Source organism: Lathamus discolor, chromosome 1, assembly GCF_037157495.1.
Source record: "Lathamus discolor isolate bLatDis1 chromosome 1, bLatDis1.hap1, whole genome shotgun sequence".
In the NCBI taxonomy this organism is placed as follows: Eukaryota; Metazoa; Chordata; class Aves; order Psittaciformes; family Psittacidae; genus Lathamus; species Lathamus discolor.
In genome coordinates this window covers 149,699,504-149,721,243 of record NC_088884.1, presented here as the reverse complement: position 1 = coordinate 149,721,243, position 21,740 = coordinate 149,699,504, and the positions used below count along the sequence as shown (strand labels likewise).

General features: G+C 41.4%; 1 protein-coding gene across 5 annotated transcripts in view; it reads left to right on the top strand.

Moving 5' to 3' along the window:
- BST1 (bone marrow stromal cell antigen 1) overlaps positions 1-21,306 on the top strand; it is a 30,481-nt gene extending 9,175 nt beyond the window's left edge. Inside the window, exons 6-10 of one of the 5 annotated variants that reach the window (XR_010608091.1) lie at positions 1,581-1,673; positions 2,728-2,814; positions 3,310-3,369; positions 4,900-5,032; positions 6,438-6,524. Coding sequence is in view for 3 of the 5 variants with exons in the window: in XM_065659032.1 (XP_065515104.1) it covers positions 1,581-1,673; positions 2,728-2,814; positions 3,310-3,369; positions 19,071-19,198; positions 20,622-20,686 (433 nt within the window). In the remaining 2 variants the exon portion in view is untranslated. Of the gene's footprint in view, positions 1-1,580; positions 1,674-2,727; positions 2,815-3,309; positions 3,370-4,899; positions 5,037-6,437; positions 9,647-19,070; positions 19,199-19,405; positions 20,161-20,621 lie in introns of those variants that run through there. The other 4 variants (XR_010608092.1, XM_065659032.1, XM_065659036.1 and 1 more) reach the window with 4 other exon arrangements.
- Positions 21,307-21,740: the final 434 nt, after the last annotated feature.

Sequence of the window (21,740 nt, the reverse complement as noted above, 5' to 3'; positions counted from 1 at the left end):
AGGATACGGTTGGCTTTCTGGGCTGCGAGCGCACACTGCTGGCTCATGTTCTGTTTCTCATCAACCAACACCCCCAAGTCCTTCTCTGCAGGGCCGCTCTGAATCTCTTCTTTGTCCAGCCTGTATCTGTGCCTGGGATTGCTCCAACCCAGGTGTTGTGAAAGTGGTGAGATACTGGAACAGATTGTCGGGCAGGACAGGGCTTGGGGCAACTTCCTCTAATGGAAGGTGTCCCTGACTGTGGCAGGGGGTTGGAACTGAATGAGCTTTAAGGACTTTTCCAACCCAAAACGTTCTGTGATTCTGTGATTTAGTTGCCACTTTATTATCTTGTTTTAATTGTCACTTAAATACCTACACAAAGCAATAAAGTGGAGGATTTCCCAAGCTAGGGATAGACATGGCTAGAACTTTCTCCTTTATGGTCTTACATATCCTAGACATACATACTTCACGTTAGCATTGCTGTGATTTTGTACATTGAAATCTGTTGTAGAAAAAAATGTGTTTTGCGTTTACCTTAATTATGGGATTGCTCTTATCTCAACCCATGGGAGTTACATTCTTTCAATTCTCCTATTTCTCCAGGAGTGGGATGGAAAAGGGGGTGGGGTGGGGGTGGGGGTGGTGAGCGGTGAGTGAGCGGCTGCGTGGTTCTGAGTTACCGGCAGGGCTTAAACCATGACAGTGGGAATCCCATGAGTTGAGATAAGAACAGTCCAGTAACTAAGGTATAACACAAAACCACTACTGCTACCACCAATAATAATAATGATAAGGGAAATAACAAAGGAAGAGAATATAAAACTAAAAGGGGAAAAGGAAAACAATAAACACAAGTGGTGCACAATAAAACCACTCACCACCCGCCAGCCAATACCCAGCCTGACCCAAGCAGCGATCTGGGCCTTCCGGTGACTCCCTCCAGTTTATATACTGGGCATGATGTGCTGTGGTATGGAATACTTTGTCTGGTTTGGGTCAGGTGTCCTGTCTGTGCTTTCTCCCGGCTTCCTGTGCCCCTCCTCACTGGCAGAGCGTGAGACTGAAAAGTCCTTGATTGGAGTAAGCATTACCTAGTAAGAACTATGAACATTGGTATTATCAGCGCTGTTCTCAGACTAAAGTTGAAAACACAGCACTGTACCAGCTACTAAGAAGGAGAAAAATGACTGCTACTGCTGAACCCAGGACGTGTCTAAAAGCAGTAACTACAAGAGTGACCTATTTATTTTTTTACTAATTATCAAATGTTTTGGGTTTTTTTTTTGCATTTTGAAAAGTTCCCTTCATTCTGGTTCACCTCTTAAGTTGTAACTTTTTTTCACCTGAGCCCTTCTAAGATAAAGAATGTGAAAACAAATCTTCTGATCAAATGCCTTTGACCTCTGAGGGCATTCAGAATGAGAATCAGAGTTTTTCTACTCTGTGTTGAGTCTAATTGTAATCATTAGATATAAATGTAAAATTGAGCAAGCCTATATCCTACAGCAGGATCAAAGATTTCATTAATGGAAAGGGGGAAAAGTTATTTATTTTTCTTGCTCTTTAGAGTTCTAAAAATTTGTTTCTTGAATTAGTTTTTTTGCAGATTATGAAATACCTAATCTTCAGAAAGACAAAATCTCACAAATTGCCATCTGGGTTGTGGATGATATTGAAGGACCAGATACGTAAGTTACGTCTTCCATAAAGGTCAATTTCTCCTATTTGGACCTGTATATAAAAATTCACCTTATCTTTCTGTTTAGTTATATTTGCATAGCAGTTGAAATAGGCTGAGGGGTAATGGTTTTAAACTAAAAGAGAAGAGATTCAGGCTGGACACGAGGAAAAAAATTTTTACAATAACAGTGATAAAACCCTGGCACAGGTTGCCCAGAGAGGTGATGGATGTGCCATCCCTGGAGACATTCAAGGCCAGGCTGGATGTGCTTCTGGGCGGCCTGATCTAGTTGAAGATATCCCTGCTCATTCCAGGGGCTGGACTACATGACCTTTGAAGGTCTCTTGTAGCCCAAACTGTTCTACAATTCTATGATTCTATGGCTATTTTGTTGGTTCCTATATGATTGCTTTAGTCATGAGTGTTTACAGACCAATGGGTAAGTAGCCTTAATACTTCATGTTGGTGCAAGTTTTAGAAACTTCAGTAGGTTCTGTACTATGCTAAACTTTCTTTTGGTAATTAGACCATAAATTAAAAAATCATTGCTAGACACAGAAGCTGCATTTTAGGTTTGTTTCTGGGTTTTTTTTTTCTTTCTCCTTGTGTTTTTCTGTTCTGTATTCAAGAAAGAGAGCAATTGCCTAACAACAAGAATAATTCTAATATATTATAACCAGCTTATTCTGTAGAGAGAGCTGGCATCAACTTTAGCACCACATAAATAGCTGTCAAAGAATATTACAAATGAAACACTCATTATTATTTTACAAAAGTAACTAGTTCTTTTTCTCTTTGTCTAGTGAAATATTAGATGTGGGAATATTGATTAATAGAATCTGCAAGTGCTACAGTGACTGAAGCCAACCTTCCAGTATCTGTAAACTGAGTATAAAATATTAAATAACTGTAAGAAAATGAAGCATTATAAATAGCATTGTACACCAGTTTTCTGTAGGTGTTAAGGAATACAGAAGAGCCAAAATAATGGGGATTTACTTTACTAGTTCCATCAGGTTCAGTGAAAAGAAATGCAATAATACTAAAACCCTTTCTCACAGAGATTCCTGTGGAACTCATACTGTAGAGAAACTAGAAAACAGATTGAAAGCCCTTGGTTATGATGTCATCTGCACTGACAATTACAAGTAAGTGAAATTCCTTCGTTACTATAGTGTATTTGCAGAAACATCTCATCTATTCTAAATGTTTCTTACCTTTTAAAATGCAATTAATCTTGTGTCTTCAGTAAGAGACTGATATCTGGGAGGGGTGATGTAACATTTTTCAGACTTGGCATTTTTCAGCCATGAATTGAGCAGAACACTACACCATATTGTATAATTGTATAATTAATTACCCAATATCAGACACAGAAGATGGCCTCATGTATTCCACTTCATTATAAAATCTGTATTTGGATTGAAAATCCAAACAACAGTTAAAACCACTAGTAATCTGCAGGATTACTAGTTATTCACAGTAGTATTCACAGCTCTAGTTATTTACACTAGATCGGAAGATAAATATAATTGAAGGGAAGCTTTAGACATGATAATACTGTTGATTTTGTTTTGGATTTTTTCATTTGTTTTCTTCATTTTTCTGCCTGAAAGATGCTAAATAAAATGATATCTTCACAGGTCTGTAATGTTCCTACTTTGTGTGGATTATCCTGACGATTCTAAGTGTACCCTTTCATCGTAAGTAAAAGAAGTTCAATCCATCCTCAGTGTCATTACAACCAAATAATGCAGAGTCAACAGTTCAACATATTCCACCTCTACCATCTATTATCTATCACCCGTACACAATATGCAGTATTCTTGAATTTATTACTTACTGTGTATTGACCAAGCAGTTTCTATCTACAAATTGCACACAATTGTCTGTGAGCACCTGCTATTCAAAATTGGGTGTTAATCAGTTCATCGATCGCACAATCATGCTGTGTATCACTGGTGGTATGGATGAAGTTTGTATATATTACTGTTTTGATGCAAAATCTGTTACAAATTTGAACTCGCTTTCATTGATATTCTTCTGTGAATAATGAAATTGCAGGTCAAATGGCAACAGATCTAAAGGACATTTCTCCAGCTACTAGAACTTTAAATACCAAATTTTGAGGAATTTTTTTTAATCTTTCATTTTTTGTGCAAACCCAATTTCTGTATTTTAATGTCTTTACTTTAGGACAGTAGGTTATCTGCAGAGAATGCGTATTACATCCAACGTATAACTTTCTCAGTTAGCAAGCATCATTCCCAAACTAGGTTTTATAGTCTCCCTTTCTGTCTGTATTTTGCTTTATTATAAACAGAGGATTAAATTGATTTATTATGTGTTTCAGTAAATTTACAGCAAAGATTACTGTTTTCAATTATAACTAAACTTAATGTATATGCTGTTGCATGTGTAGGTATGCATAAGGTACTTGAACATCCAAATATGAAAACTTCCTCACAGTTTGGAAAGTAGCAGGATATATGGATTCATAAAAGTTGTTCTTGAGTTACATTATTTTTATGCATAATCCATACATTTGGCCATATCCTATCTCCTACTGTCCTTTCTGCCCTAATTCAAGCACCTGCAAATCTTTTGTATGTTAATACCTATGTAATACTGCATTGTAACTTCTGCTATGAAAAACCTGTTTTGCTGCTTCTGGTTATGGCAGCAAGGAGATGCAACTCCTGCTAGCCTGACTTTGGTTGTGTGGCAGTAATGCTTTATGCAGTACAGAAAAGGTGTTGTACATCACTTTCTGTAACATATGTTCCATTTTGAATACACCCTTACAAAGTGTACACCTTACAACCCCTGTTCCTGATGGTCATTGGAAGTTTTTTCTCACCTTGTCATGCAACATTTATTCTTACATCCAAATTATATCCCAACACCAACCTATAAATGTGTGATGAAAATGATTGCATTTTACATATCAGATAGCTCTGGACTCCTAGGTAGTAGATCATACAACAGGCTTCCAGTCCTGTTTGGCACTTGTTTGCTGCTAGATAACATGGTGGATTAAAATAGGGTTTGCTTGTTCTGCCAGTGAATGGTAAGGCTTTTGTTCATGTGTCAAAAGAAAATACAGCTGCCCCATGCAAAACTGCAGTTGTGAACATGGTGACAATATTAACAAATTGGAGGAAAAGCACTTTACAGGACTTTAAAATATATAAACTTGTGAACTCTTAACAGAATTTTTTCTGTTCTCCCAGGTTTTAAACCATTTCCCTCAAAGTTTTGTGAGGAAACCTGGATGGGAAGGCTTTTGGAAACCATTAATGTCTTTTTCCTTTCACCTAAGGGATGAGAATACCGGTTCTCCAGTATTACCACATAACACTTGCAGTATGTAAGCCGGGGAGCAGCCACCCCTTCCTTTCCATCCACCCTGGTCCTTAAATTAACATAATCACTAGTGTATTCTAAGCACCAGTCTCATACTCTCCTGGGGTAGCTACTAAGCAGCTCAGCTGTCATCCTTCTTAGGAAGTTTCTTTGCTTCTTGCCTTCCTGAGCCTTCTATCCCCTCCTGTATAGATGGCAGTGTAAGAGGCTTGATTCACTTCTTATCTATGCTATCCCTAATCAGGTCAGAGTCTGAATGCTATTATTGCCTTTCCCTGAAATTTACATAGCTAAAATACTTCAAGCCAATGAATACTTGCACTCTTCCCCAAATCACTTCTCTGCAATAAATAACATTGCTATTGAAATTAGCTGCCCTTATGCAGATGTATATAAATTATTTGATGATTAACTTCTAGATCTGTTTTCTCTGTGGATGGATCTCTGCTCTCTGACAGTCCATTAACTGACACGGGAACAATTTGGTCAGTAGGGATGTCACTATTAAGAACATGTTATCTGTCAGGAAAGGTTTCCCTTGCAGAGTGTGGGTGCTCAGTGTATACACTTCTATAATAAATAGTGAGACTAGGCATGCAGGCTCTGTTACATCCCCTTTCACAGTGGCTGTTTGCTGTTATAGTACTAGTAGTTGCCTTCTCAGCCTCTGGAGAATAACGTCCCGAGCCACAGAACAAAGTTGTCCAAGTGACTTTTTTTGTTTCCACAACTCCTGATACATTGGGATACCAAAGGAGAAGGCTGTGTCAGGGTAGCAGAGGGATGGCCTAGAAGGTGCAGTAATACACCTGGGGCTTCTTGGGTAACAACAGTGGCTCTTAACTCCTCTGAAAACTTGATCTATGATCCTGTAGAGTCAAAATTTGGATTTGGACTTGTCAACCTGGTATTTGAAGAAAACTTGTAAATAAAAAACTAGCCACTAGATGGCGTAGATGGCTTGCAAACATAAGTAGAAAGGACGCCAGACACAACCTATTAGTAGAGGTATTTATTACTTGCATTATTGCAATGTCAGGGGGGCTTAGAAATGGATCTGGATACTGTTGAATCAACTGCTGTAAAAATAGACCTCTAGGACCACTTCTGTCTAGAACTGCTGTATACAATCTCAAGCATAAGGCCAGAGACAGTAAATGGATGTGGAGAAACAAGGAGGCTTGGGTATTCAAGTAGGAAGAAGTGTTCCCAGGGCTTTTTGCACAAATATCCTGTTTATAACATTGTGACAGCCAAACGGAATCTGGCGACAAGCTCTTACAAAGAAACTTCTAGCTTAGCACTTGGACTGCAGACTTCATCCTTGGCTACAACCGCCTGATACGTAAAAGAATCCTAACTCGGCTCTGTGCTGTGAACATCCTGTTTGTTTTCTTTTCTTCAGATCTGCACCAGCAGCACAAAGAGGACCTATATCTTCAGACAGAGGAGGCAGCTGGAACAAGCTCATGTTTGTTTCTTTTGTAGGCTTTTTGTTCAGATTTGCTCTAGTGTACTAAGTTAATCAACTTCATGCATATCCTCTGTTTGCCTTAGCTGGCTATAAATTTGGCTTTAACTAATTTCTAAATGCAGTTTCACCCTGCTTCTTGGACACACCTGCATATTTAAACCATGCGTACTTCTATTTAGATACCAGCTACTTTTAGTATCAAAAATTATTCTACTGCTGCTAGAAAGCCTCACCCTTTATTTCCTTTGCTTGAATCCATTGCTCTTTCCTTTTATTCTCCAGAATTAAACTGAGAATAATACTTCCTGTTAACGTATTTCAGAAAGATAAGTGAAACTGTGCCTGTCATACATCTTCCACACAGCTTACTTGTTTGTGAAATCAATCCTATCATTTGGCCTTGGAAACTTAATATCTGATTCTTGTGTTTAGGGAAGGGGAAATACGAATTCAGATGGAAGAGAGCTTTGATTGCTCAATAAATGGTCCAGAACTCAGGCCAAACTTATCTGAAACTGTTATACAGTAAGATTCTGGCCTGCATATTTGCACATAGTATTTTCCCACTTAATATCAATTGCTTCATCGTCCACACAGCTGTTCCTCATCTCGTTATTTTCTGGCCATGGCATAGCCCATAGTCAGGAAAACCAGCTCTAGAAAGTTCCACAGTTTTTCCATGATGATATGATGGTTGATCATCGTGAATGTGATTTATGGCATATCAAATTCAGACAAGAACCTGCCAAGTCAGGCATCTGCCTGCTTGCAGTGAACTCAGTTAGCATGCTTCAGAATACATTGAGGAGAGAGCAGATGCCATCATGAAGGTCCCTTAAATTACTTTTGTGAATTTTCTAAGAATTCCAACTAGTTATTCCTCTAAACCACCAAGAAATGCAGCTACCAAGATGACACATAAATCTTTGGAAAAAAATTATTGTTCTTCTAGAAAATAACTTGTTGCACATTCTCTGTTAGAATCTGTATTATTTATTTGTGTTCTCAGAAAATGGGATAGGATGTTCTTGTTATCTCAGTGCATCTGATTAGGGCTCCATAATAGATCTGCATCCTTTCAGTCCCTGGTACAACAATATCACATTGTACGTTTGAAAGATAAGCTACCTACAGTATGTTGTTGTTGCTTATTTTTCTGCCTTCCATTCCTGTAATAACCTTTAATTTGGTTTTAATGCAAATCCCTTTATATTATACACATAGTTGCATTTGCCTGTGTCACAGCTGGATTTAGGCTCCAGCTTGAAGGTTTTTTGTGTCCACTTCAGACACTTGCAGAAGTACTGAAATCAGAAGTTACAGACCTTTCAAAATCGGGGCTGTATTACACCTTAAAATTGTTCCCTACCTATCCTTTGATTAGTCCCTTCAACATCCTCCTCATTTTTATTGCTTGTTTGATGCTGTCCTTAACAGCAGCTGCCAGAATAATGAGAGGTATCAGAGACGTCTCAGATAACTGAACCCAAGCAGTTTTGATCAGTCTTTGATTTGTCCACAGAAGATGACATCATGGCAAATTTTGGACTACAGGCTGTAGAGATAGTGCTCAAAGACAGGTGTCCAAGCCACTATTTGCTCTAGTGTTGTCCTACCCACTGACCTGTACATTATAGTGTGTATGGGATTCAGAGAATAGCTTGATATCACTAACAAGCCATGTGCCTCAGGCAACTTCCACCCACAAGCCAAGCATCCCAGCTGGCCAACTTTTGCTTTCCAGCCTCTAGATGCAATCCACTCCAGCAGCACAGTTGGTGCTGGCCAATACATATGATACCAAGCACATTGTAGGAAGTGCTAAATAATTCTGTTTGGAAAAAAAGTAAAATACAACATAGGGTAGATACAATTCATATTTGAAGTCATTTACTGCATAACCTTGTATTGAGAGCAACACAATCAGAAACCTATTGCAGTGTTTTCTTATTTCTAACATTCTTGCTTCTTTTCCTGTTGCTTCAAATCAGTAGCAGTTTTGTCTTCCAGTGTCATTTGAATAAAGTGTCTCAAACGTACTGGAAAAGCTTGGGAAGATCCGTAAAGATTTTTACCTGACCAACTAATATAGCCGGGGAAAAAAAGGCCGCAAAGTTTTAGATACATAGGCTTCCTGATACCTAAGAGACAGCAAATTTTAAGCTGAGTGAGGATCATTTGTTCTGAGTTTATGTAATGGTTTTAATCTGTATGAAAGAACATTGTGACTGGCATCTCAGAAGCAGAGGGGCAGATGTGTCAGCAAAGTGAGAAACAATAAGGTCAGTTGTTACTCCCAGAGGGAGCAAGAGACATGAACAAAAAGTTGTGAGCAAGAGAATCCCTTATCTCTATTTCTATGTTTACAAAGTATATGAATAGTGATATTTACACATGTATTTTACACTTACGTGGTGAGAATCGAGCAGGTATACCTGTGCTCTGGCAGTTACACTCAGTAACTGCTCTGATTAGCAATGTCTCATGTAACAGCTGTGCCAAATTTGGAGAAATCATAATGTCCAAAAGGCATCTGCCTTTCTCCATAATGTTCAGCAGGGTGCTTCAAATATGTATTCAGAATGTTTCAATCATTCCTACTTGTACTAGCAATACTGCAAAACCAGCCGTCTCCAGGCCTGAATTCAAGGGGGGAAGTGTTTAATCGAAAACATTACAAATATCACTTCATTTTAAATCCAGTTGGATGCCATAATCCTGTATAGGTCTGTTAATATACAACTAAAGACAAATGAAAGCAGCATGTAGAGGAGCATTACAAGGTGTTCTGCATTTCTGCAGACAGACTTGTGGAAGCTCATGCTACTAACAGAGTATTTCCTGTCTTTTCCGATTTTGTGGGCCACTTAAGAACTCAGTTATATCATGCTTTTCATTCATATATAGAAATAAATACAATCTCCTCTTCTGCTAACCTACTTAGTTTTTTCTGCTGCACATGTTCCAGTCATTGTATCTGACAAAAACCGAACTCTAATTCAGAGTAACTCCTTGTGTGTGCATGCACACACATTCATCTGCTCATAGCTGCTGTGATCATGTACTTTTAAATGCAAACTCTCAAGTGCTCTGTAGTAAGAAGTTATGAGAATAAAGCAAGGACAACTTGTTCATCTCTCTGCCCTTTTTATACTGCTGGTGTTTATTTTTGTCATATTGGCCTGATGTGATACTCAGCTGCTGTGACTGTTTCCGACCACCAATCTTGAATGTAGTGAAACTTGACCTGAAACCTCAAGAAGCTGCAAAACACTGGTTGTTCAAAGAAAGATAACTCTTTTGAGAGTTCTCTTTTCTATTGGATTAACTAGAAATAGTTCTGCTGTATTCTACTTCAGCAATAGAGTGTAAGGTGGAAGAAGGGTGCTTTAAGCAGGGCCAAGGCATTTGGTTTAAAATAGCTCAGTATGGGGAGGCACAGTATCTTAATTTAGCCAAATGTTAGGGTGGCTCAACACTTGACAAGTGTTTTTCTGATTTTCAGGTTTTTCCTGAAATTCCATCTTCTGTCAAGTCTAACTTTACTTGCTGTTTTACTTAAGAGGTGGAGAATATAATCTGCCAGATTTTGTTTATACTCTGAAAGCATCTGATTTGCTAGTTTCCTGCAAATTATTAAGGCAGTGTTGGAGGAGATCCTTATTTCCTTACTGTAGCAGTGCAGTTCAAGTGCAGGCTGGCAGAGGGTGGGGGAGCACGGGAAATTGGAGCCTGGGAGTATGACATGTATGTACCCTTACACCATGCCAGAGTATCCATCCTGCCAAGGCAGCCCCTCTTTGCTTACCTTCTCCTCACTTTCCTGCAGCTGCAGCAGAGGTGAAGCTGATCCGAGTTCCCATGAGTTACTTCACATTTTTAGCAGAATATGTGAGCAGAAAACTGTGATGTTCGAAGTTTTATAGAAGGAAAATGAAGGAGGAAATTGTAATACACATTTCCTTTCAGTAGCAGGCAGTGAAGTAAAGTAACTAGTGTTTTACTTGTGACTATCTGACTAGCAATACATCTGTGCTGTTTAAGCAGTAAACGTGGTAAATCCCTGAAGTACAGACAGAGGGGATCCTCCAGAATTGTGTGTCTGCAGTAACTTGAGTTATTCCATTAGTTAACATCATTAACAAATAAATGGTATTTTTTAATCCAGTAAAAATGTTTGCCTGAGCATCAGTTAGTGATTACACCTGAGATGGTCTGGTATCGGGTGCTAATGAGTGCTTCAATAAATGAGAAATGTGAAGTATTGTAGGCAGAAAACAGAATTATAGGTCAAGAATCTGGCAGTTGCTGGACCACCAAACTGCAGGAAGGCTTTTTTTGCCATTTGCAACAGGTAAAGTCAAGGGAGCAGTGCTAAGAAAATGATAGGTATCCACATGCTACACTGAATCAGGGTGCAGAGCTGGTGTTCCCACAAAGCAGAATGAATACTCTGGGCTTTCATCCTGAACTTGCTGTCACTGCTGCCCATTAGCATGGGGTTAAATAAAAAAACAAAAGAGCTGCTGAAGTGGTATGAAAAAGGAGTGATGACGAGCCATGTATATGGCATAAGTCATGAGAAAAGAAGTTAAGGACAGTAAGCACGAACAATAAACTTGCAAGTCACAGCATCAAATCCTGGACAAATATTTATACACATGTATACAAAAGCATATTTTACATAGCTGGTAACCAGGGAATATCTTGGGTTTCAAGTTTCTTGGTTTCTGATCTTTGAACCATCTCACGGATCCTTTCCAAGAGGCATATCTACCCCATGCAGTTCCTTTAGGAGAAATTGTGCTATTTACACACTCCTGGACTTACAGAGCATACTTCAACTTTGTTTCCTGGGCTGCCTCAGTGGGATGGAAGCCTGCTGGTAATTTCCCTTCAGAATGTGTGAGCAGCATAGTAATGAGCACTGGCCAGAAAACAAGCACACTGTTCCATGGAAGTCAGTGAGGTTACTGCATCTGTTTTTCCTCTGCCCTGAAACTAAACCTTGAAAGGTGTTTTGCACAAAAAAAAGTACAGAAATCAAGGTAAGATCCCCTACTGCTAGGTCACAGCTTTGGTATAGCTCTCAGTTACTTGCAAACTCTTCTATTGCAGCTGTTCTATTTTGTGTAAGTGAAACATGAAACAAGTAAAAGTATTTTCTTCATAGCCTGGTTCATGTTGAATGCATGATCCATGAAACACGGGTCTCCCATGCTCCAAATCAGTGGTTTAATCACTATACCCTTGAATGTGTTCTTCGTAAATTTGTCTAGGGCATCATTGTCTGACATGTCTAAACAGAAAGGCAACAAAACAAAAAATGGTGGTGATAGAGAAGAATGAAGCAACTTGTTTCCTCAACCTATTCTGGAGCTATTCCACACCTCGTGTCCCCACTCCACCTCCTTCCCCACCAGCAGTGTGTTTAAATGTAGGGGAACTCTCCATATGATGCCTTGTTCTTTGAGAAAAATCAATGCACAAACCCCAGCCATGATTTTGCTGTGTTACAAACCCATTACTTTGGCTGAGAAAGAAATTGGGAACTGCAAAATGCAAATAGTAGCACTGGTGACATCAGGAAATTAATTCTTCAGGCAGCAGCAGCAAGGCTTAGGAAGCATCTGTATGAGTGCCAGGCTCCCCAAACGAGAGGGAAGGAGCAGATGGCCTGACACTCAAGAGAGACAGCAAGGAAAACAAGCACAGAAATGGGAGGAAGAAGCTTGGTCCAAAGTGAGAGGACATTTGGGACCCTTGGGATCTCTGTTTGCAATAAACAAAGAAGAAAATCAGTCACTGGTGTCTGTTGCCCTGTCTCACACTGAACAGCACAGGCAGTGCTGTCACGGCTCCAGCTGGCTACAAGCAGGCTCACACAGCACCAAGCAGAGAAGCAAGTACTGCTCAGACAGACAAGGGGAAAGGAGCTAGATTGTGCATGTCTGTGTGGAGAATGATGAAGGAATCGCAATTACCCCTTCCCTGAACATGAGCTTTAAATGCACATCCTATCATCATGTTATTAATTTGTAAGGCAGTCAAAACTGCGGTACAGTTTGAAACATCTGAGCTGAAGGACAGATGTCACGACTTCTAAAGTCACGACTTCAGGGCACGTCTGTATTCTTGTCAGTGTATCTCACCGGATACTTGATCCTACTGAAATAACCTGACTGTTCATAAATCACATCTTAGAAACGAGCAGATTAAAATGCAATTGTGCCAGTGCCATTTCAGAGCGCACCACCAGTGGAAAAAACAGCCCACTAATTTAGGGATCTTAACTCTGCTGTGGGCCCTGAAAAGCTGTCATCCCTTATGCTATGTCCGTGGCCTGCTGTGAAGCAATAGCATGTAAAAGATTCTATTAATTTTTTAGGCAGTGTTTGATAGGAGTTTCCTGATCAGAAAGGTTTCTAGAAAAGTTAACTAAAAAAAGTTTTTCAAAACATTCCTGAATCATTACTGAGGAATTACCCGTACAAAGCCAAACCTTACCTATCCAGGCAATCCGAAAGGCTTGGAAAACTGATTTACTTCTTAGAAAAATTAGCACTTACTGATAAGATTTCTCCTCCATACTAAAGCATGATATTTGATGAGAGGAAAAGACACTTTCCTTCCTTTATTTGTCTAGTTGTGATTCCCATTTGAAAGGAAGGATATTTGGGAGGATAGAATAGGGTGAGACAGAGATTTCAGTCTAGGATTCAAAGGAACTGAAGAGTCCACAACTGTTTTACCAAATCCCTAAAGGAAGCCATGGGGTGGGGGGGTTGGTGGTGGAAATCCTGACACAGCCATGCTGTAACTCTTTACCACAGCTTCCCTTAATCTCATCTGTTCCTCAAAAAAAAAAAAAAAAAAAAAATTAATCCAGGAGGAAGCAGTTTTCAAAATTTTTTGAAATAACTGGTGGAAGGTATCAGAAACTTCTTGTAAAAGCCTGAACATCACAACCCTTCCTTGAGACACTTCACTATGCATCAAATCTTCCGAAAGAAGATCGAGAAAGTTAGCCAGAAAGGATAGTTTCTTCTACTATCTGGAGGGCATTGCAGAGAAGATGGAGCCATACTCTTTTTCAGGGATGCACAGTGAAAAACACAGGACAATGGTCAAAAAGTGCAGCAAGTGAAATTCTGACTAAGCATTAAAGAACATCACCGTGAGAGTGGCTGTCCAGAGAGGTTCTGGATTCTCCATCCATGGAGGTTTTCAAAACTCCACTGGAGAACAAAACCCTGAGCAACCTAGTGCAACCTTTGAAGTTAGCTGTTATTGGAGCAAGTGGTGGGACCAGATAGCCTGCAGAGGTCCCTTCCAACCTACGTTGTTCGATGATACTGTGAGTTTTCAAAAGTGGTGATTATTACATGTTTTCTTTCTGGAAGGGCCTGTCCCCTTTCTTATTTCATAATGCTAATGCATAACTGGAAAGACAGCTCTATTTTTAGAACATCTTTAGCTGTCCATAGAATTCTAGCAGTCAGTCATACTGGGCATGTTTATCTTAAAACCTGATGGCTAACATGTTTTAGCAAGGACATTTAAAATTCTACCCTAGGTAGGCAGCAGAAATTACATTCCACAGCATATTGCATACACAGTCAACCTTAGGCTACCTGGAGATTTGCTGTTACACATAACTGATTTCAGCTGTTGTCTTCAAGGAAAGATTAGCTAGATTTCCATCTGTCTTCAATTCCATAAATCCCACTATCTTTGGAGACCTGTCTGATAAAGTTCCTTAGTTCCACTAGCTATTCATTAGAAAGCATGTGAGATCTACCTGCATTCTGCAAATCGTTATCACAAAATCATAGCTTCAGAGAATCATGCAGGTTGGAGGGGACCTTTCAAAGACAAGAGTAGCTTTGCAGTGATGTAAGACAGCTTGTCCTTTCTACCCTCAGATGCATCTCATCTGGACACAGGAACTTGTACTCAACAAGAGTGCTTAAATGGTCCATACTCAATCTTTACTATGGGTAGTAATTTTCTCCCCAAAACTCCTACCTGTGCACTGTTGAAAGACTGAGGACAGAATCTGCCAGTGAAGAGCAAGTCAAGGCTTTGAGTCATCTCTGCTTTTTCAGTATCCTTGGGACTAGGTCATCTATCCCATTGAGCTGCAACTCCCTCTTTTCCTTGGTGTTCATCCTGCTGCAGATGTACCTGTAGAAGCCATGCCTGGTGCCCTTCCACACCTCACCAGTTTTAACTTTAGTTCAGGGTTGGCTTTCTTAACTCCTTCCCTGTCTGTCACACACACAGAGCTGGCCAGGACTCCACTGGTCCCATAGTTGAGCCCCACCCTGTGCTCTTGACTTTAGAGACGCCCCAGGTGCTCTCAAGACAGAGCTGGCCCTTAAAGACCAAGTCATGTCACCTGCTCACCAGCTCATCCAGCTTGATCTCCACTGGTGTTCACAGTCACTCTCACACCTTCACACTCCAGCCGCTGGTGCCAGGGACACACGGACCCTCCAACCCGTGGTCTGACCTGTTGCTGCGCTCACAACCCAGCGCACACAGAATGGAGAGCCATCACCCAGGAAGTGCTGGAAAGCTGTTGAAGAAGACAGGATGGCCCGCCCTGTTCAAGAACAGGGCATGTTGAGCCAAGCAAACTGACCACCAAGTATTTATATGCAGTTGCCCTTTTTATTCCCTTACCCCGCTATTTCACCACTCTTTTTTCTCCCAAACTACCTAAAACCCACTCATGTCCCACTTTTGCTTTCCCTCCTAAATGTCCTATAATAAATTTTGTATGATCATGAACTGCTTTTCCCCTGCATCCCCCAATATACTCCACCTCTAGGCAGCAAGCCTCTTGGTACAGAAGATGATATAGAGAGCTGCTCCCAGTGCTCATGGTGATGGGTGTCACATCTGGATGTTGGGGCTAACACACTGCTGGGACAGTCGTGGAGGGACACGGACAAGGTGGTTGTACCTCAGGAGTCCTTTATTTGGGTTTTTGCCTGCCTTTGTGCCCCTGGGCTCCTCTGGGCTTGTGCAGATGAGTCTTGAATGGGCAGATGGCCCCTGTGATAGGCCTGGGAGGATCCAGGCAGGGTATCATTTGGTTTCCCTATCCTGCCATTGTCTCTCTGAGCCCCTCCTCTGTGGATGTGCAGATAAGCTTTATCGCATAAATTGACAGCCTGGGCAATGCTTCTACATTCCTTCCAGGTAGTCCATCCCTGTTTCCACTCTCCCCCTACCCTTTCTTCCAACATCTAAGCTCAGTCAGTAATCTCTGATTTGGCCAAGTTGGCCTGCTGCTACAGCTTTGCCTAACTGACAATCAAGATAAAGCACTCTTCTGCTGTGAGAATGTCCTTGAATCAACTTGGTTTCTCAGGCTTCGTTGATGTTCAGTGTCCCCTGGGGTCACACCTACCAGGTCTCTGGAAAGGCCACAGTCATTCAGTCACAAGTGTTTCTGTCACATTGAACTGAGTACGTACACAATTTTGTATCTGTTTTCCTTCAGAAAGCCATTTTTCAACATTTCCTAAGTAGGAATTTCTGACTAATTTTCTGTTCTGATAGTAAAATTCCCCATCCTGCTGATTAATATCTAGAAGTGGGTCACTGACTCCATGGTTTTGAGAAAACTGCTACTAGATCAATTCATCCCCCACAAAACACAGTGAAGCAGCACACCTCTACTGCATCAGGTCACTGAAGGACAACCCAGTGGGTGCTGGTGCCCAGCACCAAAGCATTGGACTGATCTACCCAGGATGTCGATTTTGTATGGACAAACTGTAGAGCAGCTGGGCATGTGGAGAGGGGCTTTACCTGAGCAACCCAAGCAGGTCTACTGCTCATTGTCCCATGCCTGCCTAAGCTTATTCCCAATTACAGATCTGACAGGTGATAAACAGATAGACCAGAGAATCTAGTGACTCATCCAGGAATGAAATAGCTTTGTGCTGGTGGCCCTACGGCATACTCACCCAGGCATACTTCAGCAGTGCACAAGTACTGTGTCTGAGAAACAGGAGGCATTAAGGAAGGAGGAGAGAGAATGGTGTGAGCTTGTGCAAGCATGGGAAGGTTTTGTCTTTAATGAAGACTTCCCGTTTTAGATGTCGCTTTGTCATGCACTGCTGTGCTGGCTCTTTCTCCCTCCACAGTTAAAAACTGTGTGTGTCAGCTTTAGGGTTCAATCCAGCATTAAGCCCTTCATACACGTGCTTCTTCATATTATTTACACAAAAAGCAGAAACATTATCATATTTGTTAGGTTTCATCCATATTGGGGTTTTTTTCTTTCCTTATACCCATGAATTCCTGCACAAATCTTGAGACAAGAAGCAGCCACACAACATCTAGCCAGGAGTGTGTGCGGGGTAATAAAAAGGTCACCAACAAAGCTACAAGGCACAGTGGTGACATTTGGTCCTCCCACACTCCTCTCTTATGTGAGAATGCATAGGAAAAAAAATAGTACATTCTGGTTGAGAGAGCAGACTGCATTATTGAGAGGAAACAGGCATCGTGCTTGTCAGCATGGGCTGATCCAGCACTCTTGTTTCCCACCAAAAGCCCTCAGCAGCACATGAAACAAAATGAATAATTTCCACATGGAAAAGCAGGCTGCTTACAAGAGATAGAGATGAGAGAGAGAGATGGAAATCCCCAGCAGCCTGTAATGGGCAAACTGCAAATAATGACTCTCGGGTGCCATTTGGGAGGATAAATTCCTGTGCTCTGGGTCTGGCAGTTTAAGCCTGTTGCCCCGTGGTTGGGTGGGCTTGCCGTGGCCTGCAGCACTCAGAGGAGGACCTGTGCTTGAAGCAGCCCAGATGGCTGCAGTTTCAAACCTACATGCTGTAAGTGGGGTTAACCCCAAAACATGCCATCAGATCAGCACCTAGATGCAGTGATAACAGTAGTGAGACATGGCATGCCACCTACCCACTGATGTTCTTGCTGTCTCTGTGAATGGAAGCTATGCTCTCCTCCATGTTCTGAGATGAACCCTCCCTAATATCTGATACTCAGACTTTAACTTATAATGAAGCATTTTGTCATTAGAAGTAATCTTAAAGAAGCTACAGGAGAAGAAAAAGCAATCAGAGAAGGAATCTTTGTCAAGCAACAACAAAGTAAGCAAGGCAATACCACCAAGCTGAAGAAGAAAACTGGGTAACAGCACCCAGCTGAAAGGAACAGGTTTGGGGTTGGGAAGGGAATGCTGGTGCTCAGACATTCTCCAGACAACTCACCTGGCAAACAGTGTGTGTTCCTGGCAGTAGATACAGCTTTGCAAGAGACGCAAATGGGACATTTATCTTGTCCTTTAGATGGCCACCAGCGCAGGCTCAGAGCTGAGGCACTGTTATCTGTCAGTCTCTTTGCCTATTGCCCCAGGGTAGGTGCAGTGCGGACTGCCACCAAGAAAACGCAGTACGACTTACAGGTTAAATAACTATCCTATACCCTGCGATTGTTCACGCACACAGCCCTCCAGAAAGGCTTCTGTGGCTGCAGACATAGGAGTTGAAAGCAAAGAGAGCTGCACGGGATGCTCAGACACAGAGTTACAAATGCATTTTCGCAGGAGCTGGTGTGTGCAGCTGGATGATACACAGTTCTTCACAGCCATCACTTTGCACTAGCTGGTTTCCTTACCCCAGCCCATTTATCATTATATTTTCAGTGTTCCTCTCAAACCTCTAAATGTTATGACAGCATTTACCCGGTGAAACTGGGAAGCAGTAAGAAGACAAGGGTCACTGCTTTTCCAGCAAAAGGCAGGAAAGAAAGAATTCCTTTAATTATTACAAGAGCTTCTGCTCTTTTCAGTTCAAATTTTCTCATTCTTAAATTCTGCTGAGAAGTGACAGCCAGTAACTACAGGTGTCCACAGGACTGGGAGTGATTAGTGGCACTATAAGTACTGTGGTATCATTGGAGTCTAGACATGACCTTAAATGAGTCTTCATGACTCCTAAACTGTAGCGTTTGGAGCAGCCTTCTTGTCTATCGTATGGACAAATGCACTGCTAATATAACTGATCAACAGGATCTTGTACTTGGCCTTGTTGACCTTCAAAAGGTTTGTGCTGGTCCACTTCTCCAGCATGTCCAGGTCCCTCTGGATGACATCCCTTCCCTCCAGTGTGTTGACCACACTGCACAGCTTGGTGTCATCGGCTGAGGACACACTCAATCCCACTCTCTATGTCACCAACAAAGATGTGGAGCAGGATCAGTCCAGATACTGAGGGACACCCCTCATCACTGGTCTCTGCTTGGACATTGAGCCACTGACTGAAACTCTTTGAGTGTGACCATCCAGCCAATTCCTTATCTACTGAGTGGTCCATTCATCAAATCCATGCCTCTCTAGTTCAGAGACAAGGATGTTGTGTGTGACAGTGTCAAATGTGTTGTAGTCCAGAAGACTTGTGTGAAGGTCAGTTGCTCTTCCCTTATCCACAAAAGCTGTAGCCCTATCATAGAAGGCCACCAAATTCCTAGAAGCTCTGAAAAGATTCACGATGTATATTTTCTTCCCTGTGTTTGTAGGTCACTGTTATTTTGGACAGGTTCAGTCCTACCTGCTGCATACCACATTTTACCAGGAATTTCTGATATGAATGATTCTTTGTGTCATCGGCCATGCTTTGGGTGCCAGAACCATCCATATTTGACAGGTAATAAAAAAGAAAAAGCTAAATCAAACTTTCAAGTGTTCAGGCCTTGGGAATGGGTGGGGGTGGTCTGTTATCCTTTGCTGCCTCAAAAATACCATCTGTAGAAGTTGCAGGCAGCAGTGCGAGCTGGCTGCTTGTCTCTTACAATAATTCAAGCAGTAGTCTGCAGGCTGATATATTATACATAATAGATGTCCTTTCTTATAGAAGTCCCCTGCTGCAGTCCGTGGTGTCATCAAAGCAGAGGCTGGCAATTATGTGCTTGAAGTATTTCTGTCTTCCAATCTTGTACACCCACTTTCCAATCACCCCACCCAGTGAGTTTGTGTGAAGGCTGGCAGAAGAGTGAACACACCTTGATAAGACCAGGATTAGTTAGGTCTACTGCCTTGGAAATTCATGTAGCTCAGAGGGCTCCAAAAGCTGGCTGTCGGGTTTTGAGACACAGTGCTTTTAAGACTGTAATTTTCCTTACAGAAGGCAAGCATAACCACTGGCAAAACAGTTCAAGAAGGATACAGACCCTCTAGCACTTCAATCTCAGGGGAAATCCTAAATTTGTATTTCCTTTTGAGGATGCTGAATTCTTGTGGAATAGTTGGTCAGCTTAATTAAAGTAATCTACTTGGGAAAACTGCTTAGGAAAGAAGTGAAATCCAGGTCACTCCACAGACCTAAGGGGATGCAAAACCCTTCTGAAACACACTGGTTTTCACCTCCCTTCATCCTTCCCCATTTCACTCTCTCTTCCGTGCTCTCTTCTGTTCAGAGCATGCTGTTTCATCCCTTCCTTGCTAAGTCACCATTATCATCTTACTTACACCTCTTGTGGAAATACTCTTGGGCCAGAACATTTGCAAGGCGTGAGTTCATGCTTACATTCATACTGAGAAAGAAACTACCAGATACTGAACCACTGGGAGTATGTGTTTTTACTGGCATTTCTGCTGCTCCCTCAACTCTGCTTGTCCTATTTATTCATTCTGATTAGGCTGCCAAGGCTTGCTGAAAGGCGGCTTGGCATTTATGTGTCTTTGACATTCCTTATGTAGTTTGAGGTGTTACAAAGTCAGCAGCAAGGACACCTTCCAGAGCTGCTGAGTCTGCATTCATTTATTTATTCTTGATGAATCAATGTCACATCTGAACAGAAGGAAGTACTTTTCACACATCAGGTTACTGGAAAACAGTGGGTTTTGAACATGTAAACAAACATTGAGGGGAAAACAAACCAAATTCAGTAATCTCTCATGTCTAATGAAAGATCACAGAGTTCTGCAAATACCTCACATTCATGATGAAAACAAGGAACAAATAAAGAACAATCATTTGAGCCTGCCAAGGCAAAATCCAGATGCTTACTGGAATGATTATGGGGAAAAACTTCCTTTATGAGCAAATTCTCATGAATTGTCTCCTACAGAGCTTCCTGAGCTTCCTGCAGAACCTGCAGTGGGGACCGCTGAGGGAACAGAAGCAGTGTCATAAAGAGAAAACAATGTTCTCCCTCTTATGAAGACATGACACTGTTAGGGAGACATATAGAATAAAGTATTTCAGTTGCTAGGGACCTACAACGATCATTGAGTCCGGCTGTTTGACCACTTCAGGGCTGACAGCCAGATACGCCACTGCAAAACTGAGGCTTCATTTCTGAGTGAAAACCTCCCAGCATTTGCATCATTTCTCAGAAACCAGGACCAGAAGAATTCAGATTATGTGCTTAAATCGTTGCTCACCAGTGCAGGCTTTGGGCGGAGCACAGCCTTTCAGAACCGCCTGGCCTAACGGAGATGGGCCACAGGTGCCCTTTCTCGCGGTCAGCCTGTTAAAGACAGATGATCAGCAAGCAGTTATTAACAATTTATTAATAACTTATAGTTATTCTGACATGGCAGGGTGTTTGGAACCAGGTGATCTTAAGATCCTTTCCAACTCCAACTATTCTATGATTCTATGATATTGCATATCTTCTTTTGTTTAGATTTTGAGATTTGAGTCTTATTTTGTGTTGGGTTTTGACTAAGGAAGAAAACTGCCCTATTTAGAGAGGAGGAAAAGGGTCTAACTTCCTTCTTGCAGAGAACACTGAATCTTTCGTGAGATGATTTCACACACTAGTCTTAGAAATTCACGTGACAACTAACCAAGACTTCAAGGGACAGAGAAATAAAATACCTCTTTGTGTGTCCATGAACTATATTTTCATGACTACTGCAAGGTTGATAATTGCCTTCGGTAAAGCTGGATGCAACACCTATCATTTAAAACCAGATTTAGAGGAAACAGGCTGGGTTGCATGAATTCATCTTTTAATCGCGCATTGGCTGGAACGTATGATGGGATCTTTATTTGAGCAAAGGCTTTGGGAGTTTCAGGGTAATTTCTTGAGATTCACTTTCGTGAGTGCCCGCTGATACTTTGCAAAGTTTAAGCCGGGGAGGTCACAGCAAGATGAGGAGCAGAAGGCAAGCAACAGCGAGGCTCTCGTGTCGAGCCCCGAAAAGCCATTGTTCGGCTTTAAAAACGACTGAATTGTCCT